Source organism: Rutilus rutilus (genome assembly GCF_951802725.1).
Source record: "Rutilus rutilus genome assembly, chromosome: 13".
Lineage (NCBI taxonomy): Eukaryota > Metazoa > Chordata > Actinopteri > Cypriniformes > Leuciscidae > Rutilus > Rutilus rutilus.
Genome location: NC_140218.1, coordinates 34,216,513 through 34,234,338, shown reverse-complemented (window position 1 = coordinate 34,234,338; position 17,826 = coordinate 34,216,513). Strand labels below are relative to the sequence as shown.

General features: G+C 39.4%; 1 protein-coding gene across 1 annotated transcript; it reads left to right on the top strand.

Annotated features, from left to right (window-relative positions):
- Positions 1-11,830: 11,830 nt before the first annotated feature.
- LOC311302947 (uncharacterized protein) lies at positions 11,831-14,834 on the top strand. Its single transcript, XM_084429113.1, has 4 exons — positions 11,831-11,924; positions 12,017-12,055; positions 12,179-12,298; positions 12,423-14,834. The coding sequence occupies exons 1-4, from the start codon at positions 11,867-11,869 to the stop codon at positions 14,606-14,608; spliced, it is 2,403 nt and encodes an 800-aa protein (XP_084285239.1). The 5' UTR covers positions 11,831-11,866; the 3' UTR covers positions 14,609-14,834.
- Positions 14,835-17,826: the final 2,992 nt, after the last annotated feature.

Below are 17,826 nucleotides of genomic sequence, written 5' to 3'. Positions count from 1 at the left end.
AGCAATAAATAATGTTGGCCACAGTTTTCAGACATATATGAAAAGCTGGCAAAAAGGTTATTTTTAAAGTGCTCACAGTAAAATATCAAATTTCAGCCTGTCCCTCATATATGTCATAAATACGGAGCCCCTGAGGGGACCTGTGAAAAAAAAAAAAAAAAAAGGACTTTCGCGTGCGCACGAGAAACTATCGCGTGCGCACGAGAAACTTTCGCGTGGGCACGAGAAACTTTCGGTTTGTGTTATAGCGTCATTAATACAAATGTGGAAATATGGATGATGTATATATAATTTATGTTGTTGTTTGACATGTTTTGAAGTGTATATTTTAGCAAAAATCTTAAGCAAGGTACTATTAAAGACAAGACTTAGAGGCATATTTTAGTCACAATTCAAATAATTGTATTAACTTTGAATATACTTTGAATAAACTTTGTATTTGTATGTGTATTGATAAAAAATAAACAATAGGCTAATAATCTTCTGCTACTGAGATGAAGGAAACATTTTCTTTAAAGAAGTAAAGTTCACAAGATTGCTATTTATCTTGATCAAACTGTTCCGTCATCAGCTCTTCCTCAGTTCCGCACTGCAGAATAAAATAGTCATCCTCTGCTGCAGTTGTACGGATTCTTAACGCATTTATTGCAACTACATTTAATCTTTTTCTCATCAAACAACCAGATTAACGAATGGTTCGACACAACCCGTACCGAAGAGCCTAGACAGGTCTTTCTTCTGTACAGATATATACAGGGTAAATGACGACTGTTGGCCTACCATGGTCGCCCTCGTCCAGTAAGTTTTAAATAATAATAATAATAATAATAATAATAATAAATTAAGATATAAATCAATATAATTCGTTGTAAATTAAATATTTTAAACAATAGCTACAAATAGGTAATAATTGACTGTATAGTCCTAACGTTCATGCATGAACTTGTAACCGAATGAATGAGATGATTGACATTAGTGAACACCTATCAGCAGGTAATCCACCCTATTTAAGAGCTGGTTGGCTGTAGCCTGGCATGCGTCACGTCCGACTCGGCCTCCTGATTTGTTGTTGACAGTGGCTGTAGGTAGGTGGGTTAGCATATAGTAATGGTTATCTTCTCTGTGTATGGCACTGACTATTCACGTTGTGTTTAGCCTGTCTTTTCTCTCTGCCTACCTTTACTAGAGAAAGTGAACCTGAGTGACCTAATGATGATAATCTGAGTGTTGTCCATATTTCCCGGGGCGAAACTCCCCGGGTGGTGTAGTCGTAAATCTTTCTACCTGTAATACCGCTCTATCGCCACAATCTGGCGTAGTCGGCAGGGTCTCTATTGTGTAGTGCAGAGACGTGGGTATTGTTTTGTTGGTTTAGTGTTTTTGGGTAGTTTGTTTGTTTTTCTTTTTTTTTTCAGAAACCAGACAGCAGCAGTTTCTTTCGTGAGTTTGTGACAAGTAGACCTGTGAGTTTTTGTATTGGTAAGTGATCTTTCCTGATTCGTAATCATGGACGATGAACTACGTGAGTTAAGAGAATTAGTAATCCAATTAAAGGCAGACAATGAAAGATTGCACCAGGAGCAAATGCCGGTTGCACAGCCTGGTTCATCTAGTGCTTTCATGCCTGCTGCTTTGGAGGAGGCCCAGGCCTGCATGCGGCTTCGCCAGCTCTCTAATATTGATCAGGCATTTTTCTTGGTTGATCATTTGGAGGGAGTAGCAAGGGAGGAAATTTGTTATCGGTCGAGGGACGAGAGGGAGGATCCGAAGAAAATTATCCAGGCATTGCGTGATTTGTATGGTTGTACCAAATTATATGTTGCTCTTCAGGAGTTATTCTTTTCCAGGAGACAACAGGGCGGGGAGAGCTTATTGGAGTTCTCCCTGGTTCTGATGAATCTTCTGGAAAAGGTAAAATCTCAATCACTTTATGGTATGAGTCTCTTCGATTTACCCGTCGTGTCGCAGGCCCTTAGTTCTGTTTTCCAGGCCTTACAACATTGTTGTCACATTGACTCTCAGCTAGTCTCGGATCAGGGGGGGCGAGTTGAGGTGTGGGGTCGTCGAACGTGTCGCATTCAGGTGGCCCAATGAAATTGGTTGCTGTGACCTGCCTTTTTTTTTTTTCTCGTTTCTCAGTGTGTGTAGCCGTCATGGCAGGAGAACTTGTGTTTCACTCGTTTCTCAGTGTGTGTAGCCGTCATGGCAGGAGAACTTGTGTTTCACTCGTTTCTCAGTGTGTGTAGCCGTCATGGCAGGAGAACTTGTGTTTCAATCGTTTCTCAGTGTGTGTAGCCGTCATGGCAGGAGAACTTGTGTTTCACTCGTTTCTCAGTGTGTGTGTAGCCGTCATGGCAGAGAACTTGTGTTTCACTCGTTTCTCAGTGTGTGTGTGTAGCCGTCATGGCAGAGAACTTGTGTTTCACTCGTTTCTCAGTGTGTAGCCGTCATGGCAGAGAACTTGTGTTTCACTCGTTTCTCAGTGTGTGTGTGTAGCCGTCATGGCAGGAGAACTTGTGTTTCACTCGTTTCTCAGTGTGCGTAGCCGTCATGGCAGAGAACTTGTGTTTCACTCGTTTCTCAGTGTGTAGCCGTTATGGCAGAGAACTTGTGTTTCACTCGTTTCTCAGTGTGTAGCCGTCATGGGCTAGTGGTCTATCGTCGGGGCGACGATACAAAAGGTGGGGATGGATTGTAACCGAATGAATGAGATGATTGACATTAGTGAACACCTATCAGCAGGTAATCCACCCTATTTAAGAGCTGGTTGGCTGTAGCCTGGCATGCGTCACGTCCGACTCCGCCTCCTGATTTGTTGTTGACAGTGGCTGTAGGTAGGTGGGTTAGCATATAGTAATGGTTATCTTCTCTGTGTATGGCACTGACTATTCACGTTGTGTTTAGCCTGTCTTTTCTCTCTGCCTACCTTTACTAGAGAAAGTGAACCTGAGTGACCTAATGATGATAATCTGAGTGTTGTCCATATTTCCCGGGGCGAAACTCCCCGGGTGGCGTAGTCGTAAATCTTTCTACCTGTAATACCGCTCTATCGCCACAAACTGTCATTCAGACTTACTGTCTAACAACCAGAGAACAGAGAACATCAGAGATATTAAAATACATACTCTTCTGAGTTTTATGATGTAGGCCTTTTTTATTAAAATTTATCGGCCTATAATTTATATCTCAAGGATTCGAGCTTGTGCGTGGCACACTCAGTCATGTTGAGAGGGAAACACGCATTATATTATTAGTCTATTCAGAAATAGTGTAAAAGACCTGTAAATAAAATACAACATTAACATTATAAACACTATTAATAACATATAGGCTATGCGTATTTTACTTCCCCATAGCCAAATCCTTAAATGAATTCGGAATCAGAAAACAACAAGAAATGAAAAATAAGTAACCACTTATAATAATAATAATAATAATAAATACATAGTAGTCTATAGCCCATTGTGCCCTTTATTACAAACAACTTTTAGCCTATTTTAAACGCCAAGCCTAAACGAATTTATTTGAATCGAAACTGAAACTATACTGCAAAGTTGGGTTCGGGCATCTTTCGTTCGGTCCAAAGTTTAATACTGAACAGCAATTAATAATCATTTAATAATGAACCGGCTGTGTCAAGTTAATGCCAGAAGTGAACCGATGTTGTTAATAGCGCGGTTCGCCGGCGCCATCACTCAGTTGGGGAAATAACTTAATACTTTATCGTTTCATACTCTGTCATTCGAAACAGTAAAATGTATATTTTTATTTGTGTACATTCAAAATGACTACAAAATGTCATGCCTTTGAAAAAGAAAGAAATTAATTATTAATTAATAAGAATTATTATTATAAGTGGTTACTTATTTTTCATTTCTTGTTGTTTTCTGATTCCATTAATTTAAGGATTTGGCTATGGGGAAGTCAAATACGCATAGCCTATATGTTATTAATAGTGTTTATAATGTTAATGTTGTATTTTATTTACAGGTCTTTTACACTATTTCTGAATAGACTAATAATATAATGCGTGTTTCCCTCTCAACATGACTGAGTGCGCCACGCACAAGCTCGCATCCTTGAGATATAAATTATAAATTTTAATAAAAAAGGCCTACATCATAAAACTCAGAAGAGTATGTATTTTAATATCTCTGATGTTCTCTGGTTGTTAGACAGTAAGTCTGAATGACAGTTCATGCATGAACCGTTAGGACTATACAGTCAATTATTACCTATTTGTAGCTATTGTTTAAAATATTTAATTTACAACGAATTATATTGATTTATATCTTAATTTATTATTATTATTATTATTATTTAAAACTTACTGGACGAGGGCGACCATGGTAGGCCAACAGTTGTCATTTACCCTGTATATATCTATACAGAAGAAAGACCTGTCTAGGCTCTTCGGTACGGGTTGTGTCGAACCATTCGTTAATCTGGTTGTTTGATGAGAAAAAGATGAAATGTAGTTGCAATAAATGCGTTAAGAATCCGTACAACTGCAGCAGAGGATGACTATTTTATTCTGCAGTGCGGAACTGAGGAAGAGCTGATGACGGAACAGTTTGATCAAGATAAATAGCAATCTTGTGAACTTTACTTCTTTAAAAAAAATGTTTCCTTCATCTCAGTAGCAGAAGATTATTAGCCTATTGTTTATTTTTTATCAATACACATACAAATACAAAGTTTATTCAAAGTATATTCAAAGTTAATACAATTATTTGAATTGTGACTAAAATATGCCTCTAAGTACTGTCTTTAATAGTACCTTGCTTAAGATTTTTGCTAAAATATACACTTCAAAACATGTCAAACAACAACATAAATTATATATACATCATCCATATTTCCACATTTGTACTAATGACGCTATAACACAAACCGAAAGTTTCTCGTGCCCACGCGAAAGTTTCTCGTGCCCACGCGATAGTTTCTCGTGTCCACACGAAAGTTTCTCGTGCCCACGTGATAGTTTCTCGTGCGCACGCGAAAGTTTCTCATGTGCACGCGAAAGTCCTATTTTTTTTTTTTTTTCACAGGTCCCCTCAGGGGCTCCGTACATAAAGGTTTGCACAATGAACAAATTTAGATATCCAGTTGTCCATTAAATATATTATTTATTTAACATTTATTGTTTTATTACTAAACGTTTTAAACTACATTACCCACATATCTCTGTCATTCTATCAATGGAACAGGAAGCATGGTGCTGTAGTTCATTGAAATGTGCAGACATGCTTAGGGTTAGGGTTAGGATCTCGGTAAAGGAGTAATTTCTCACAACATAGAGACTCTTTACAGTTAGCTTAATGTATAACTAACGTAATAATAACACCAAACCATACTTTGTAACATGAAGCGCCGTTTTATATGGGTTAAACGATTGTCCAATCACAGCGAGCTCTGCGATAAAGTCACAGCCAATAACAACCCAGCTGAACAGATGCATCACACTTACATGCCCATTTATGGTAAATGATGACAGATCTCTTCTGGTTCCGGCTGCAGGGATAGATACCTTAAATATTTTATATTTAGTCTGTTAAACATGTATTCCTTCTAATTAAATTATAAAACTCATATTTAAAAACAAAAGACTCCTTTGTGTGGTTACCATCCAAAAACGAGTTCACATGATCAATGACACAAATTTGCTTATTTGATTAGACTGATGCATACATTTGAAAGAGAAACTTTTTTCTAAGCAATGGCCTACAGCAGGAGTAGTTTTGCAGTATTTTAATTAAAGATAATTACATGTACTGAAGTGCTTCTAACATTTACAGTGTATGTATAGTATATTAAAGGTACAGTATATAAATTATATTCATATAAATGTAAAAAAAACACAATAAATGGACACAATTTTGAAAGCTTATTTATTTCCAATATTTAATGTCAAACTGTTTAAAGACAAATGTAGCGCCAAAACTACTGCACAACAGTATAAAAATCAGTTAATTAAAAATATCCAGATACAGTGACACATACATTAACGTTAAAAAAATTGCTATGATGAAGTTATATATTTACAAACCAAGAGATGAGATTCAACTTTGTTATGTGAAAATACATTTGTTTCTTCGCTTTAAAGAACAAATAGACAAAAACATAAGCACAACATTTTACATTCTCAACTTTCATTCTATATCCTTGTGATTATTGGTCACTTTTATTGTAACTATGCAATGAATATGTCCTTTAGCAAAACACCTGATGAGCACTGACCCTTTTTTATAAAGGCATTAGGCAGAAATCAAGTACAGTTTATGAAGCTGAAAAGAGAAAACAAAATGCTTTCACAATATGGAAAAAGATAAATCACTATTTTCAATACTGGTTCTGCATATATCAAAGAGATCCTGAGGAGGAGTGGGACTCCACATGAAGACTTTCAGAAACTGAGACAGAGCAAAGGGTGCACCTCGCTGGACACACCCTACGCATGCCCAAACAACAACACCCAAACACAGTGATGAAGTGGACACCACCAGGAGGATGCAGGAGACAGGGAAGACCAAGGAAGACACGGAGACAGATGTTTCATGAAGATCTGAAGAATGTCAGTGTCCCATGGGAAGATGTGGAGAACTTGGCCACGGATCGAATACGTTGGAGGATACTTGTTGCCCAATGTGCCCAGCACAGGACTTGATGATGACGCTGTGAGTTTATCCATAAGCGTGGGATATTTTTCTGTAAAGAGTGTTGCATAATTAAATGTTAAAAGCATTTTTATGTTATAAGTTCACTGATATGTGGGCATTTCTATGAATAAAAGTATGTCTTTAATAGCAAGCAATAATCATATGAAAATGATTTACATGCAAACGGGACAGTTATCAGCAGTGTAACTGATCTGATTATGACAAAATAATCGAGTATCTGATGTCATGTGACAAGTCAGATAAGCTTTTCCACTCTTGCAAACAGAGGTAGGTTATGAGGTGTGGAGAGACATCATGTATCACTGGAACTATATGTCCCGATACCACTTTTTCACTTCCGATACCGATACCGCAGCTTTGGTTATTTGCCGATACCGATATCAATCCGATATTTTTATTTTATTCTTGAACTAATACTACTAATAATAATATATATGGAAGCACTTTGCTCAATTAGCCACATAAAAACATCTCACTCAAATGGAGAACAAATACTTCTCCAGTATATAGTCCACAACCACAGCTGATAATGAAAGACTGCCACCCTTTATTCAAAAGACCTTGAGATATGTTTGGTAATTGTACCTGAAAGAGTTTAAAATTAATTTGCTATATTTCAGATCAATATATTTGTTTCCTTAAAATTTTAATTAACTTTAACTTTATTCTCATCTGAATTATAAATAATTTATTTCTGTATAAAATAATACTACTTTTAAAAACACATTTGATTTTCTTTTTTATTCAATGTAGAATGTGTAAACACTTTTTGCAGTTTTAATGATGTCCTGTATGAAAATGACGGAGTATGTTTTTATGTTTCCACTGTTCGATCGCGCCCGTGCCTCTCTCTCTCTGACACACACACACACACACATTCCAGCAATGCAATCTTGACATCGCAGCCTGTTCATTTTGCTGCGTTCACACCAAACGCGAATAGAGCGTCAAATTCGCGTCTATCGCGTCTAGTTCGATGCTTGAACAGTTTGAATCCATTCGCGCGTCCAAAGCGAATAGGACGCGCTGCGCGCGTATAATGATAAAGCGAGCGTTTGAATCGATACAGACGCGCGTTCCCGCATATGTCTATGCGCGTATCTAACAGTATCAAATTAATTAATGTGCACGCGAGTTTTATTTATTTTTATGCCGTGTATTCTCCGTGTAAATCCATGCACCGAACGTACGTTCATTACGAATACATGTACCGTTCCACCCCTAATAGGTATCGGATCATAGGTATCGGATAATTATTTTTCTCCCCTCCGATATCCGATCTAGCGTTTTGGGCCAGTATCGGCACGATACCGATGCCGTGGATCGGATCGGGACATCCCTAACTGGAACATAAACAGACAGGGACCAATTTGCAATTAATATAAACTTTCTGACAGTGTGTGTTGACATCCGACAACTTTCCAAGAAATGGCGCAACTGATTTACAAATATCGCGATAAATATGTACAGGAATTGAGGCAGTAGCCAATGAGTAAAAGCTGCAGGATTGCGTACGAGTATACAAATATGTACGAGTATCATACGAAATTGACAACTTGTTAAATCTTGTGAATTATTAAGACTTTCAGACTATGTTTGTACTGATTGGGCTATGGGTTTTGTGAGAAAATTTTTAAGAAACAACAAATGCTTGATACAATTTTTGATTTAGGGTTAAAACCAACACATACACACCATTGTGAATATTTGCCTTTGCAGCTGTCCGTCTCCTCCGTTTACTTCTCCTCAAACAATAATGGGCTGACTGAGTCCAAAAGGCCCTTTTGGTCTTTTCAGCTGAAAAAAGAGAAAAGAAAATATCATTATGTATAATATATAGGATTATTTAAAGGAAAAAGTACTGATTTACCTTACAAATATTGGATGTTACATTATAAAGCATTAAAAGCATGGCAAGTGTTGTGGTTAATATGCATTTACAACAAATATCACTTTAAAACTATCAATACTGGGGTAAAAGCATGGTCAGTTTTGTGATTACTGTCCTTTGCTACACCAATCACAGTAAAACTAAGGTTACTGAGGTTTAAAGCATGGTAAGTTGTGTGGTTACTGTCCTTTTACCACACCAATCACAGTAAAACTAGTGTTACTGTGGTAAAAGCATGGTAAGAGTTGTGGTTACTGTGCATTTACAATAAGTATCACATTAAAACTACCAATAGTGTGGTAAAAGCATGGTAAGTTTTGTGATTACTGTCTTTTTACTACACTTATCACAGTAAAACTAATGTTACTGTGGTAAAAGCATGGTAAGTGTTGTTTTTACTGTGCTTCTACTACAAATACAACTTTGGAACTAATTGTACTATTTTTAATCTGATATGAATATCTAGGCCTATAGCACGTCACGTGACAGGCAGTGTTTAATCATATATTTTGAATTAGAAAGCAATGAAACGCAAAGTCTCCGTGGAGATGGCAGATATAATGGCAGATTAATATCGACAAACAGAAAAGACATTATATCACACATTATTAGGACAGCGTATTTAGGTATTTACTACTTACCAACATCTGACACACGTGAACTGATTCCAAATATCGCGATGTGTTCGGAACGAGACTTCTTCAGCGCGATTTCCTACTGATAAAATATAATTTAAAAAATATCAATAAACAGCAAAGCAATCCAGCTTCCCTGGCAATAAGACCGAAATAATAACATTGAAAAATACATAAACCATGATAAGATAAGATCTCGTGAATACATGTTGATTAAACAGCTTCTCTGCTGCAGCCGATAGGCAGAAAGAATCGTGCTGTGATCACAAAAGACGCTTAATTCCCATTGAAAATACGTTAGTTTAAAAAACGTGCTGGTATTGTACGAAAATAACGAAATAAACGCATCCGTGGCACGAATCAATAGATTAAATTACGTGACCATATCACGAACTGACGTGAGACTGGGTTGCGACTTGCGTTGGAGTTATCCGTGGTCTCACCACAGACTCAATCCGTCCTCCTATCACAGATTTGAGATCTGACTATAGCCAAGCAAGCAATAAAACGCCATCAAACTGGATTTTATGATGACAGGACAAGACAAAATGTCAACTTAATTACATGCCATTGCAACACAGTCGACATAAAGCTTTAAGTGTCTAAACAAGCAACATTACAACATCCATTGAGTGAGGTCAGGTTGTTGAGGTCCGTGGTGCCATCACTGGACTTTGGTTAGGCTAACTGAAACAAACTGAAATTTTATGATGACAGGACAATGCAATAACTACAATAACAGTCAGGTTAACGTCATTATGGCATTTGATGTTGGAAAAGAAACAAATACTTCAAATGTTGCGTTTCCAAATGAGAAAGCACGTCCGTTGAGTGAGTTCTGTACTCCGTCATTGAAACGGGTATCCGTGTGTGGACCACGGAAGGTCAGTGTCATTGACTTGCGTTGGAGTTATATCCGTGGCCGCATCACGGAATTTGGGGCGATTCTGTGATGGCTCCACGGATTTTGAGTTAAGGGCCCGTGGACATTTCACGGAATCCTGTGAGACCAGGTTGGAGGAGCAGATGATGTAGATGATCTACTAGATTGTAAACCAGAAGTGCTCTTTTTACTTGATTTTTTTTGCTATAAACATTTGAGATACTATCGGTCGGTTGGTTTGATCTCATCAATGAAGTGCTCACAAGTCAATGCATTACATTCCTCACCTTGATGCAGAGTCTTTTGTACATTTGCATTTACATCAGAGGGAACAGCAGCAGGCAATGAATCATTTTAAAGGAGACTGCCCTTGAACAGCCATAGTCATTGTCTGTATTCCATCGATAATCAATATTCATTACTCTGTTCACACTTTTGCTCTCCATAACCGCATCAGCCTCGTCTTCATCCATTTTCTCTTATTAATCAACCTAAGTGGCACATACAACTTTTAAATGTGTGTTTTAATCACTAACAAAGATTGTACAAATCCCAGCACTGCATGTAACACACGACGGAAACTACGCACTTTAGGTCCACCCTAGTTTATCCAAACAAATGGATCCGCACTCCACATCAAGCACAACCAACCATAGTGTCTCCAACAGACAAGCAGCAAGCAGATAAATAATAATCTGATTCACATACCGGTCCAAGTGCTGTGCATCTCATGTCCATTTCCTCTCGTGATCCACAACTGTGTTCCAGTGCAGGGCATGAATGGAATATCCTTGAAAACAAAGCGCCGTTTTCTCTTGACTTATATTAGCGGCATTCTGATAGCTACATAGAGGATAGGTAGTGGGATGGCTGACTTTTTTACACTCAGTTGCCATTTTCAACAAAAGGAAGACTGACGATCTTAGCTTGCTTTTGATTTGATTTTAACAAAGCATATAAAGACATGATTAAATTGATGCAATACAATCAACAGAAAGTTGGCTTCCGCCACTCGCCCCTTCCAACACTAGCTCAAACAATCCGCCAAAGGAAATAATAAAGAAAACGGAAGTGATCACCTGTGGCCATGTGACAGTAAATAACCAATAAGAAATAACAAAGAATGAATGCTCCTACAAGTAAAATGAATGCAAATGCACAAGGTTTTGATATAATTAAGTTGAGTGTTAACCAGCCCAATGCTGCAGGGGGCACCAGGAACAATCACGCTCGGAATTGGAGCAAATGTGCCCAGCGTGAAAACTTATTTGTTTTAGTGCCTGATAAATACTGGTCTAATTTAATGGAAAAATCATATAAGCTGATGTGCTCATAAATATACTGCCCCTTTTTCTTGTAGAAACTAAATAAATTCAAAACCTACCTTTGAACATTTTGAAAATAACAATAGTGATTTCTCAACCGGAATCAGACCGCACTAAATGTGCCCAGTGTGAAAACACCCTTATTCATCTTCTTTGTTTTTGTGTCTGATAAATACTTGTCTGGTTTAATGGAAAAATCATATAATCTGATATGTTTTTAAAGATACTGCCCCTTTTGCTTGTAGAAACTAAATAAAGTCAAAACCTCTGAACATTTTGAAAATCACAACCAACCAATGAGTGCACAGGAATGTTAACGAGCAGGTCCTCTGTCACTAATTTCACTGTAACAAGAAACCCAGGTGATGAAAATTAGTTATTTTAAAAGCCCTGGCTTGGAGCCTGTTTTAGAAAGTATAGCTAGATTGGTGATTGTTTCATCTGTAGTCAAGATGGCAGTTTCAAACTTTATGTTTTTAGTATTTATGTATCACCAACTGGAGCTCAATGGTAATGTTGTTTTCATCCTAATGCAATGTTTCAAATATGCTAATTATGTATGTAACTTTTTTTTTTTTTTTAACCTTACATATTTTTTTCAGGGTTTGCTCTTCCAGTTGGGAATTATTCATTGAGCAAAGGTTTGTAACCCTTATATAGTGGTTAACATAATGCTTTTCTTTACACTATGCATAGTTAACTTTTACAAGGCCTGTAATACAAGACTTCTTGTATTAAAGTTAATAATACCTTTTGTTTTCCAGATGGCCCCTTGTGTTTTCTTCGTGTGAACAAACTAAATCAAACATGGCCAGTGGTAGTGAAGTGTAATATGGCTGTTCTGATGTCTTTGCAGAATGCATCTGGGCTAACTGTCCAAAAAGGTGACCACTTTTTTTTTATTTATTTAAAAAATTTTTTTTATTATTATAACTACTGATGCTATAAGGTTGATATTGACCATGAGGAAAGATAATCTCAGCTTTTTTTCACACCAATTTTCTTTAGCCGAAGAGCCCTGCCGTGTCCGCGCCGAAGAGCCCTGCTGTGTCTGCGTCGATGAGCCCTGCCGTGTCCGCGCCCCCTGCCGTATCCGCGCCAAAGAGCCTTGGCGAGTCTGTGCCGCCCACCGTGTCCACACCAAAGAGCCTTGGCGAGTCTGTGCCACCTGCTGTGTCCACGCCAAAGAGCCTTGGCGAGTCTGTGCCGCCCGCCGTGTCCATGCCAAAGAGCCTTGGCGAGTCTGTGCCGCCCGCCGTGTCCATGCCAAAGAGCCTTGGCGAGTCTGTGCCGCCCGCCGTGTCCATGCCAAAGAGCCTTGGCGAGTCTGTGCCACCCGCCGTGTCCATGCGGAAGAGCCCCGCCGTCTCCCCGCCGAAGAGCCCTGCCGTCTCCCCCCTGAGGTTGATGGGAAGTCGCGACATGTCCCAGCTGAAGAGTCCTTCCATGTCCCAACTAAGGCTGATGGGAAGTTGACAGAATCCAGCCCTGTCCCAGCTGAAGAATCCAGCCTTGTCCTTGCTGTGGTAGATGGGAATTGGACCGAATCCAGCCAAGTGCCAGGTGAAAAGTCCAGCCAGTTCCCTGCTGGGGTAGATGGGAATTGGACCGAATCCAGCCAAGTCCCTGCTAAGGTGGATGGGAAGTTGAAAGAATCCAGCCATGTCCCAGCTGAAGAGTCTAGACCTATCCCCTCTGAGGTTGATGGGAAGTTGACTGAGACCCTCCCTGTCCCAGCTGAAGAGTCCAGCCAAGTCCCTGCTAAGGTTGATGGGAAGCTGAAAGAATCCAGCCATGTCCCAGCTGAAGAGTCTAGACCTATCCCCTCTGAGGTTGATGGGAAGTTGACTGAGACCCTCCCTGTCCCAGCTGAAGAGTCCAGCCAAGTCCCTGCTAAGGTTGATGGGAAGCAGAAAGAATCCAGCCATGTCCCAGCTGAAGAGTATAGACCTTTACCCAATGAGGTTGATTGGAAGTTGACAGAATCCAGACAAGATCCCGCTGAGGTTGATGGGAAGTTGACTGAGACCCACCATGTCCCAGCTGAAGAGTCCAGCCATGTCCATGCTGAGGTTATTGGAAAGTTTAAAGAATCCAGCCCTGTCCCCACTGAGGTTGATGGGAAGCTGAAAGAATCCAGCCATGTCCCAGCTGAAGAGTCTAGATCTAATCCTACTGAGGTTGATGGGAAGTTGACTGAGACCCGCCATGTCCCAGCTGAAGAGTCTAGAGCTAACCCTGCTGAGATTGATGGGAAGTTGACAGAATCCAGCCATGTCCCAGGTGAACAGTCCAGCCAAGTCCCTGCTGAGTTGGACTGGAATTTGACAGAATCCAGCCATGTCCCAGGTGAACAGTCCAGCCAAGTCCCTGCTGAGTTGGATTGGAAGTTGACAGAATCCAGCCATGTCCCAGGTGAACAGTCCAGCCAAGTCCCTGCTGAGTTGGATTGGAAGTTGACAGAATCCAGCCATGTCCCAGGTGAACAGTCCAGCCAAGTCCCTGCTGAGTTGGATTGGAAGTTGACAGAATCCAGCCATGTCCCAGGTGAAGTGTCTAGATCTAATCCTACTGAGGTTGATGGGAAGTTGACTGAGACCCACCATGTCCCAGCTGAAGAGTCCAGCCATGTCCATGCTGAGGTTATTGGAAAGTTTAAAGAATCCAGCCCTGTCCCCACTGAGGTTGATGGGAAGCTGAAAGAATCCAGCCATGTCCCAGCTGAAGAGTCTAGATCTAATCCTACTGAGGTTGATGGGAAGTTGACTGAGACCCGCCATGTCCCAGCTGAAGAGTCTAGAGCTAACCCTGCTGAGATTGATGGGAAGTTGACAGAATCCAGCCATGTCCCAGGTGAACAGTCCAGCCAAGTCCCTGCTGAGTTGGACTGGAATTTGACAGAATCCAGCCATGTCCCAGGTGAACAGTCCAGCCAAGTCCCTGCTGAGTTGGATTGGAAGTTGACAGAATCCAGCCATGTCCCAGGTGAACAGTCCAGCCAAGTCCCTGCTGAGTTGGATTGGAAGTTGACAGAATCCAGCCATGTCCCAGGTGAACAGTCCAGCCAAGTCCCTGCTGAGTTGGATTGGAAGTTGACAGAATCCAGCCATGTCCCAGGTGAAGTGTCCCACCATGTCCCCACTGAGGTTGATGGGAAGTTGACTGAATGCTCGTGCTCTGAAGTCTCACAGTAGATCTGTCCGTCTCTACATCTGCCACTTTCAGATCTCATTTTTAGTCAATAAAACCAGTTGTCTTTCTCAAAGTGCTGCTTAAAAAAAAAAAAAAAAAAAAAAAGCAACACTTTACAATAAGATTCATTAATTAACATTAGTTAGTGCATTAACTAATAAATACATTTGTTACAGTATTTATTAATCTTTGTTAATGTTAGTTAATAAATATCCAGGGGCCTGTTTCAGAAAGGAGGTTAAGTGAAAACTGAGTATGTTAACCCTGAAATGAGGGGAAACTCTGGGTTTTCCATTTCAGAATGGGAGGTATGTCAAACCCGAGAAAGCAGAGTATATCAAGCCAGTTTATGAAAGATGGATAACTTATACTCTGTACTCATTTACCATGGTAACTTACTCTGTGAACCAAACCTAGTCGGGAGCAGGTTTTCTTCGGTAAACCCAGAGTTTTTCTTATGTAGTAAATGCATCTTGATTTAAGAATTTGTTTGATATTTTGACTGGAAACAACAACACAAAAAGGCAAGTAAGAAAAGCATTTTTGCAGTTTGTTCATTCATTAAACTTTCTATATATCATCGGAGATGCAGAGCATATTAGTAAGGCCACTGTATCAGAGCGGGAAGGAAAGTGTGCCTCACGCTCTTTCCGAGAGTTTGTGTTTCCCGGACACAAACCCGTGAGATCCATCAAAGAGGAGATTCAGGATTGCAGGTCAGTGGTGGAGAAATCGGTTTAAATGAGGTAATCTGGTAAATAATGTTCACTTGATAACATCTAGCTGTGATCTCTGAAAGTAACTGAATAATTAGAATTTCCTTTAGGATTTCCATCATCGCTCCTGCCGAAAATGAAGCAGATTACTGTATGGAATGGGAGGATGCCAGATGGAAGGGTAGAGATAGATGCTGTAACCACCATCACAGCTGTTAAATAAACACTAATTATTCACAATTTATTTGTTCATTTTTATTCCCTACAAATACAAAAGCAACAGTAATTATTTTTCCTGTTGGGTTTTAAAGAGGTAGTTGATTTTGATTTCACTTTTCTAACTTTAGTTTGTGTGTAATGTTGCTGTTTGAGCATAAACAACATTTGCAAAGTTACAGCGCTCAAAGTTCAAAGCAAAGGGAGATATTTTCTTTTAAAGAAATCGCTTTTTAAGGACTACAACAAATGGCTGGTAGAGACTACACCACATTCCTCCCGGGTTAGTGACATCACCAACCCTAGAATTGACATAAACCCCGCCCAAAGAACATGATTTATAGATTATCAAGACAGAATATGCTAATCAATGACTAGAAGATAACTACACATAAGCTACATAAATTCACCAATTAACTATTCAGAGGGTCGTTATCAGCATAGTTCAACGATTTGGTGTTTCCCGAAACCATCATTCCAATGAACGTTCGCAAACAGCATCGCAAACTTGTGTGGTTGGAACTAGAAGCATACATGAGATGTAGACTGAATAAATCCTTATCTTTAGCCAAATAAGCAAGCTGACATTCAGTACAACCCGTGTTAGTTATTTAGAATACATACAAATGTAATTTTACAAATGTCTTTTAGTTTGTCAAGAGATTTAGAGCACCGCTTTTGAAGACTGCGAATGTGCTCTACTATGTAAGAACGAGCCAAATATTGAGTCTGGTAATAAAGCAAAATAACTGAGAAAAATTAGAAATGGTCTTCAGATGCCATGTCTGTAACATATATGACAAAATCTAGCGTTAATTCGATCTCAAACAGATTAATTAAAATAAGTTATTAGTCCACCACGTGCGAGATGTCATAAACCAACGTGGTTGAACGATATCTTTGCGACATATGGTTTCGGGAAACAGTCGTGACGAGCTAGTTGATTTCTCCAACGATGCATCGTACTATGGTAGTTAAGCAGCGAGCTATATAGTTGTACGGGAAACGCACCCCAGAAATGTTGTCTAAATGTTGTCACTTCTTGAGTCTCTCCGTCTTTCTGACTTGGGTTTGAACATAAAAGGCTAAAAGTTTTTGAAATTTCCAGTGCATGTCTGTGTGAGGAAAAAGGACACGAGCTCTTGAAGCTCCGCCCCCTGTGCAGCGAGCAGCAGCTCATTTGGTATTTAAAGGTACAGACACAAAATTGTGCATTTTTGCTCACCCTCAAAAAGTGACAACTTTAACATGCAATATAAAAATATCTGTGGGGTATTTTGAGCTAAAACTTTACATTCACACTCTGGGGACATCAAATACATATTTTACATCTTGTGAAAAGGGCATTATACCACCCCTTTAATATTCTTCCAATATTGTGTATCTCCGCTTCATCTATCAGTGGTGGTGCAGGTCCTCTGCCTTCTTGCTGTTGGTGGAGAACTGGTTGGTTGGAGAACTGACATGTTAATTTCATTAGCCTAGGGGTTTACATGACAGTTTTCATAAAAAAAAAAAAAGGAAACTTGAGTATCTGGGCTGTATATTTTACATGCCAATGGTGTTTAGGGGGCCTGCAAAAGTTTTTTGGAAAAAGAAACGTTTAAGTTTATTAACACTTCTCCATCAAAGTGTAGATTTATTGCACCAATACTACAATACAATGGAGATGCATTGTTTAGTGCAGGCATTCTCAACCCTGGTCCTGGAGGGCCACTGTCCTGCAGAGTTTAGGTCCAACCTTGATCAAACACACCTGAGCCAGCTAATTAAGCTAATTAAGCCTTTCAGGATTACTGGAAAGCTACAGGCAGGTGAGTTTGATCAAGGTTGGACCTAAACTCTGCAGGACAGTGGCCCTCCAGGACCAGGGTTGAGAATGCCTGGTTTAGTGCATAGAAGAATGTGTATGTGTGCAGGCATGTAGTATTTCTTCACAAAGTGACATCGGGAGTATTCATTCGTGTGGAGTATTGATGTTAACCGCCAGTTATGTCCTACACTGAGGTAAACCGTTAGGAGAGAATAGGATGTGTAACGGTATATTAGATCTGCGTATTCTCTCTTAAAGGGACAGCAGCCTCATAAGCTGCCGCTGTCTGTTTAATGAACGTTAAAAAAAAAATCACGCACTGCTTTTGACATCACTTTTGTAACTTTAATATGAATCAATTTATATTTAATTCATACAGTGAAGACTATATAGTGTTTTATCTTTACATTTAATTTTTTAATTTCTGTAGTATTTCTTACTACAGCATGTTAAATAATCCTAGGCTACATGAAAA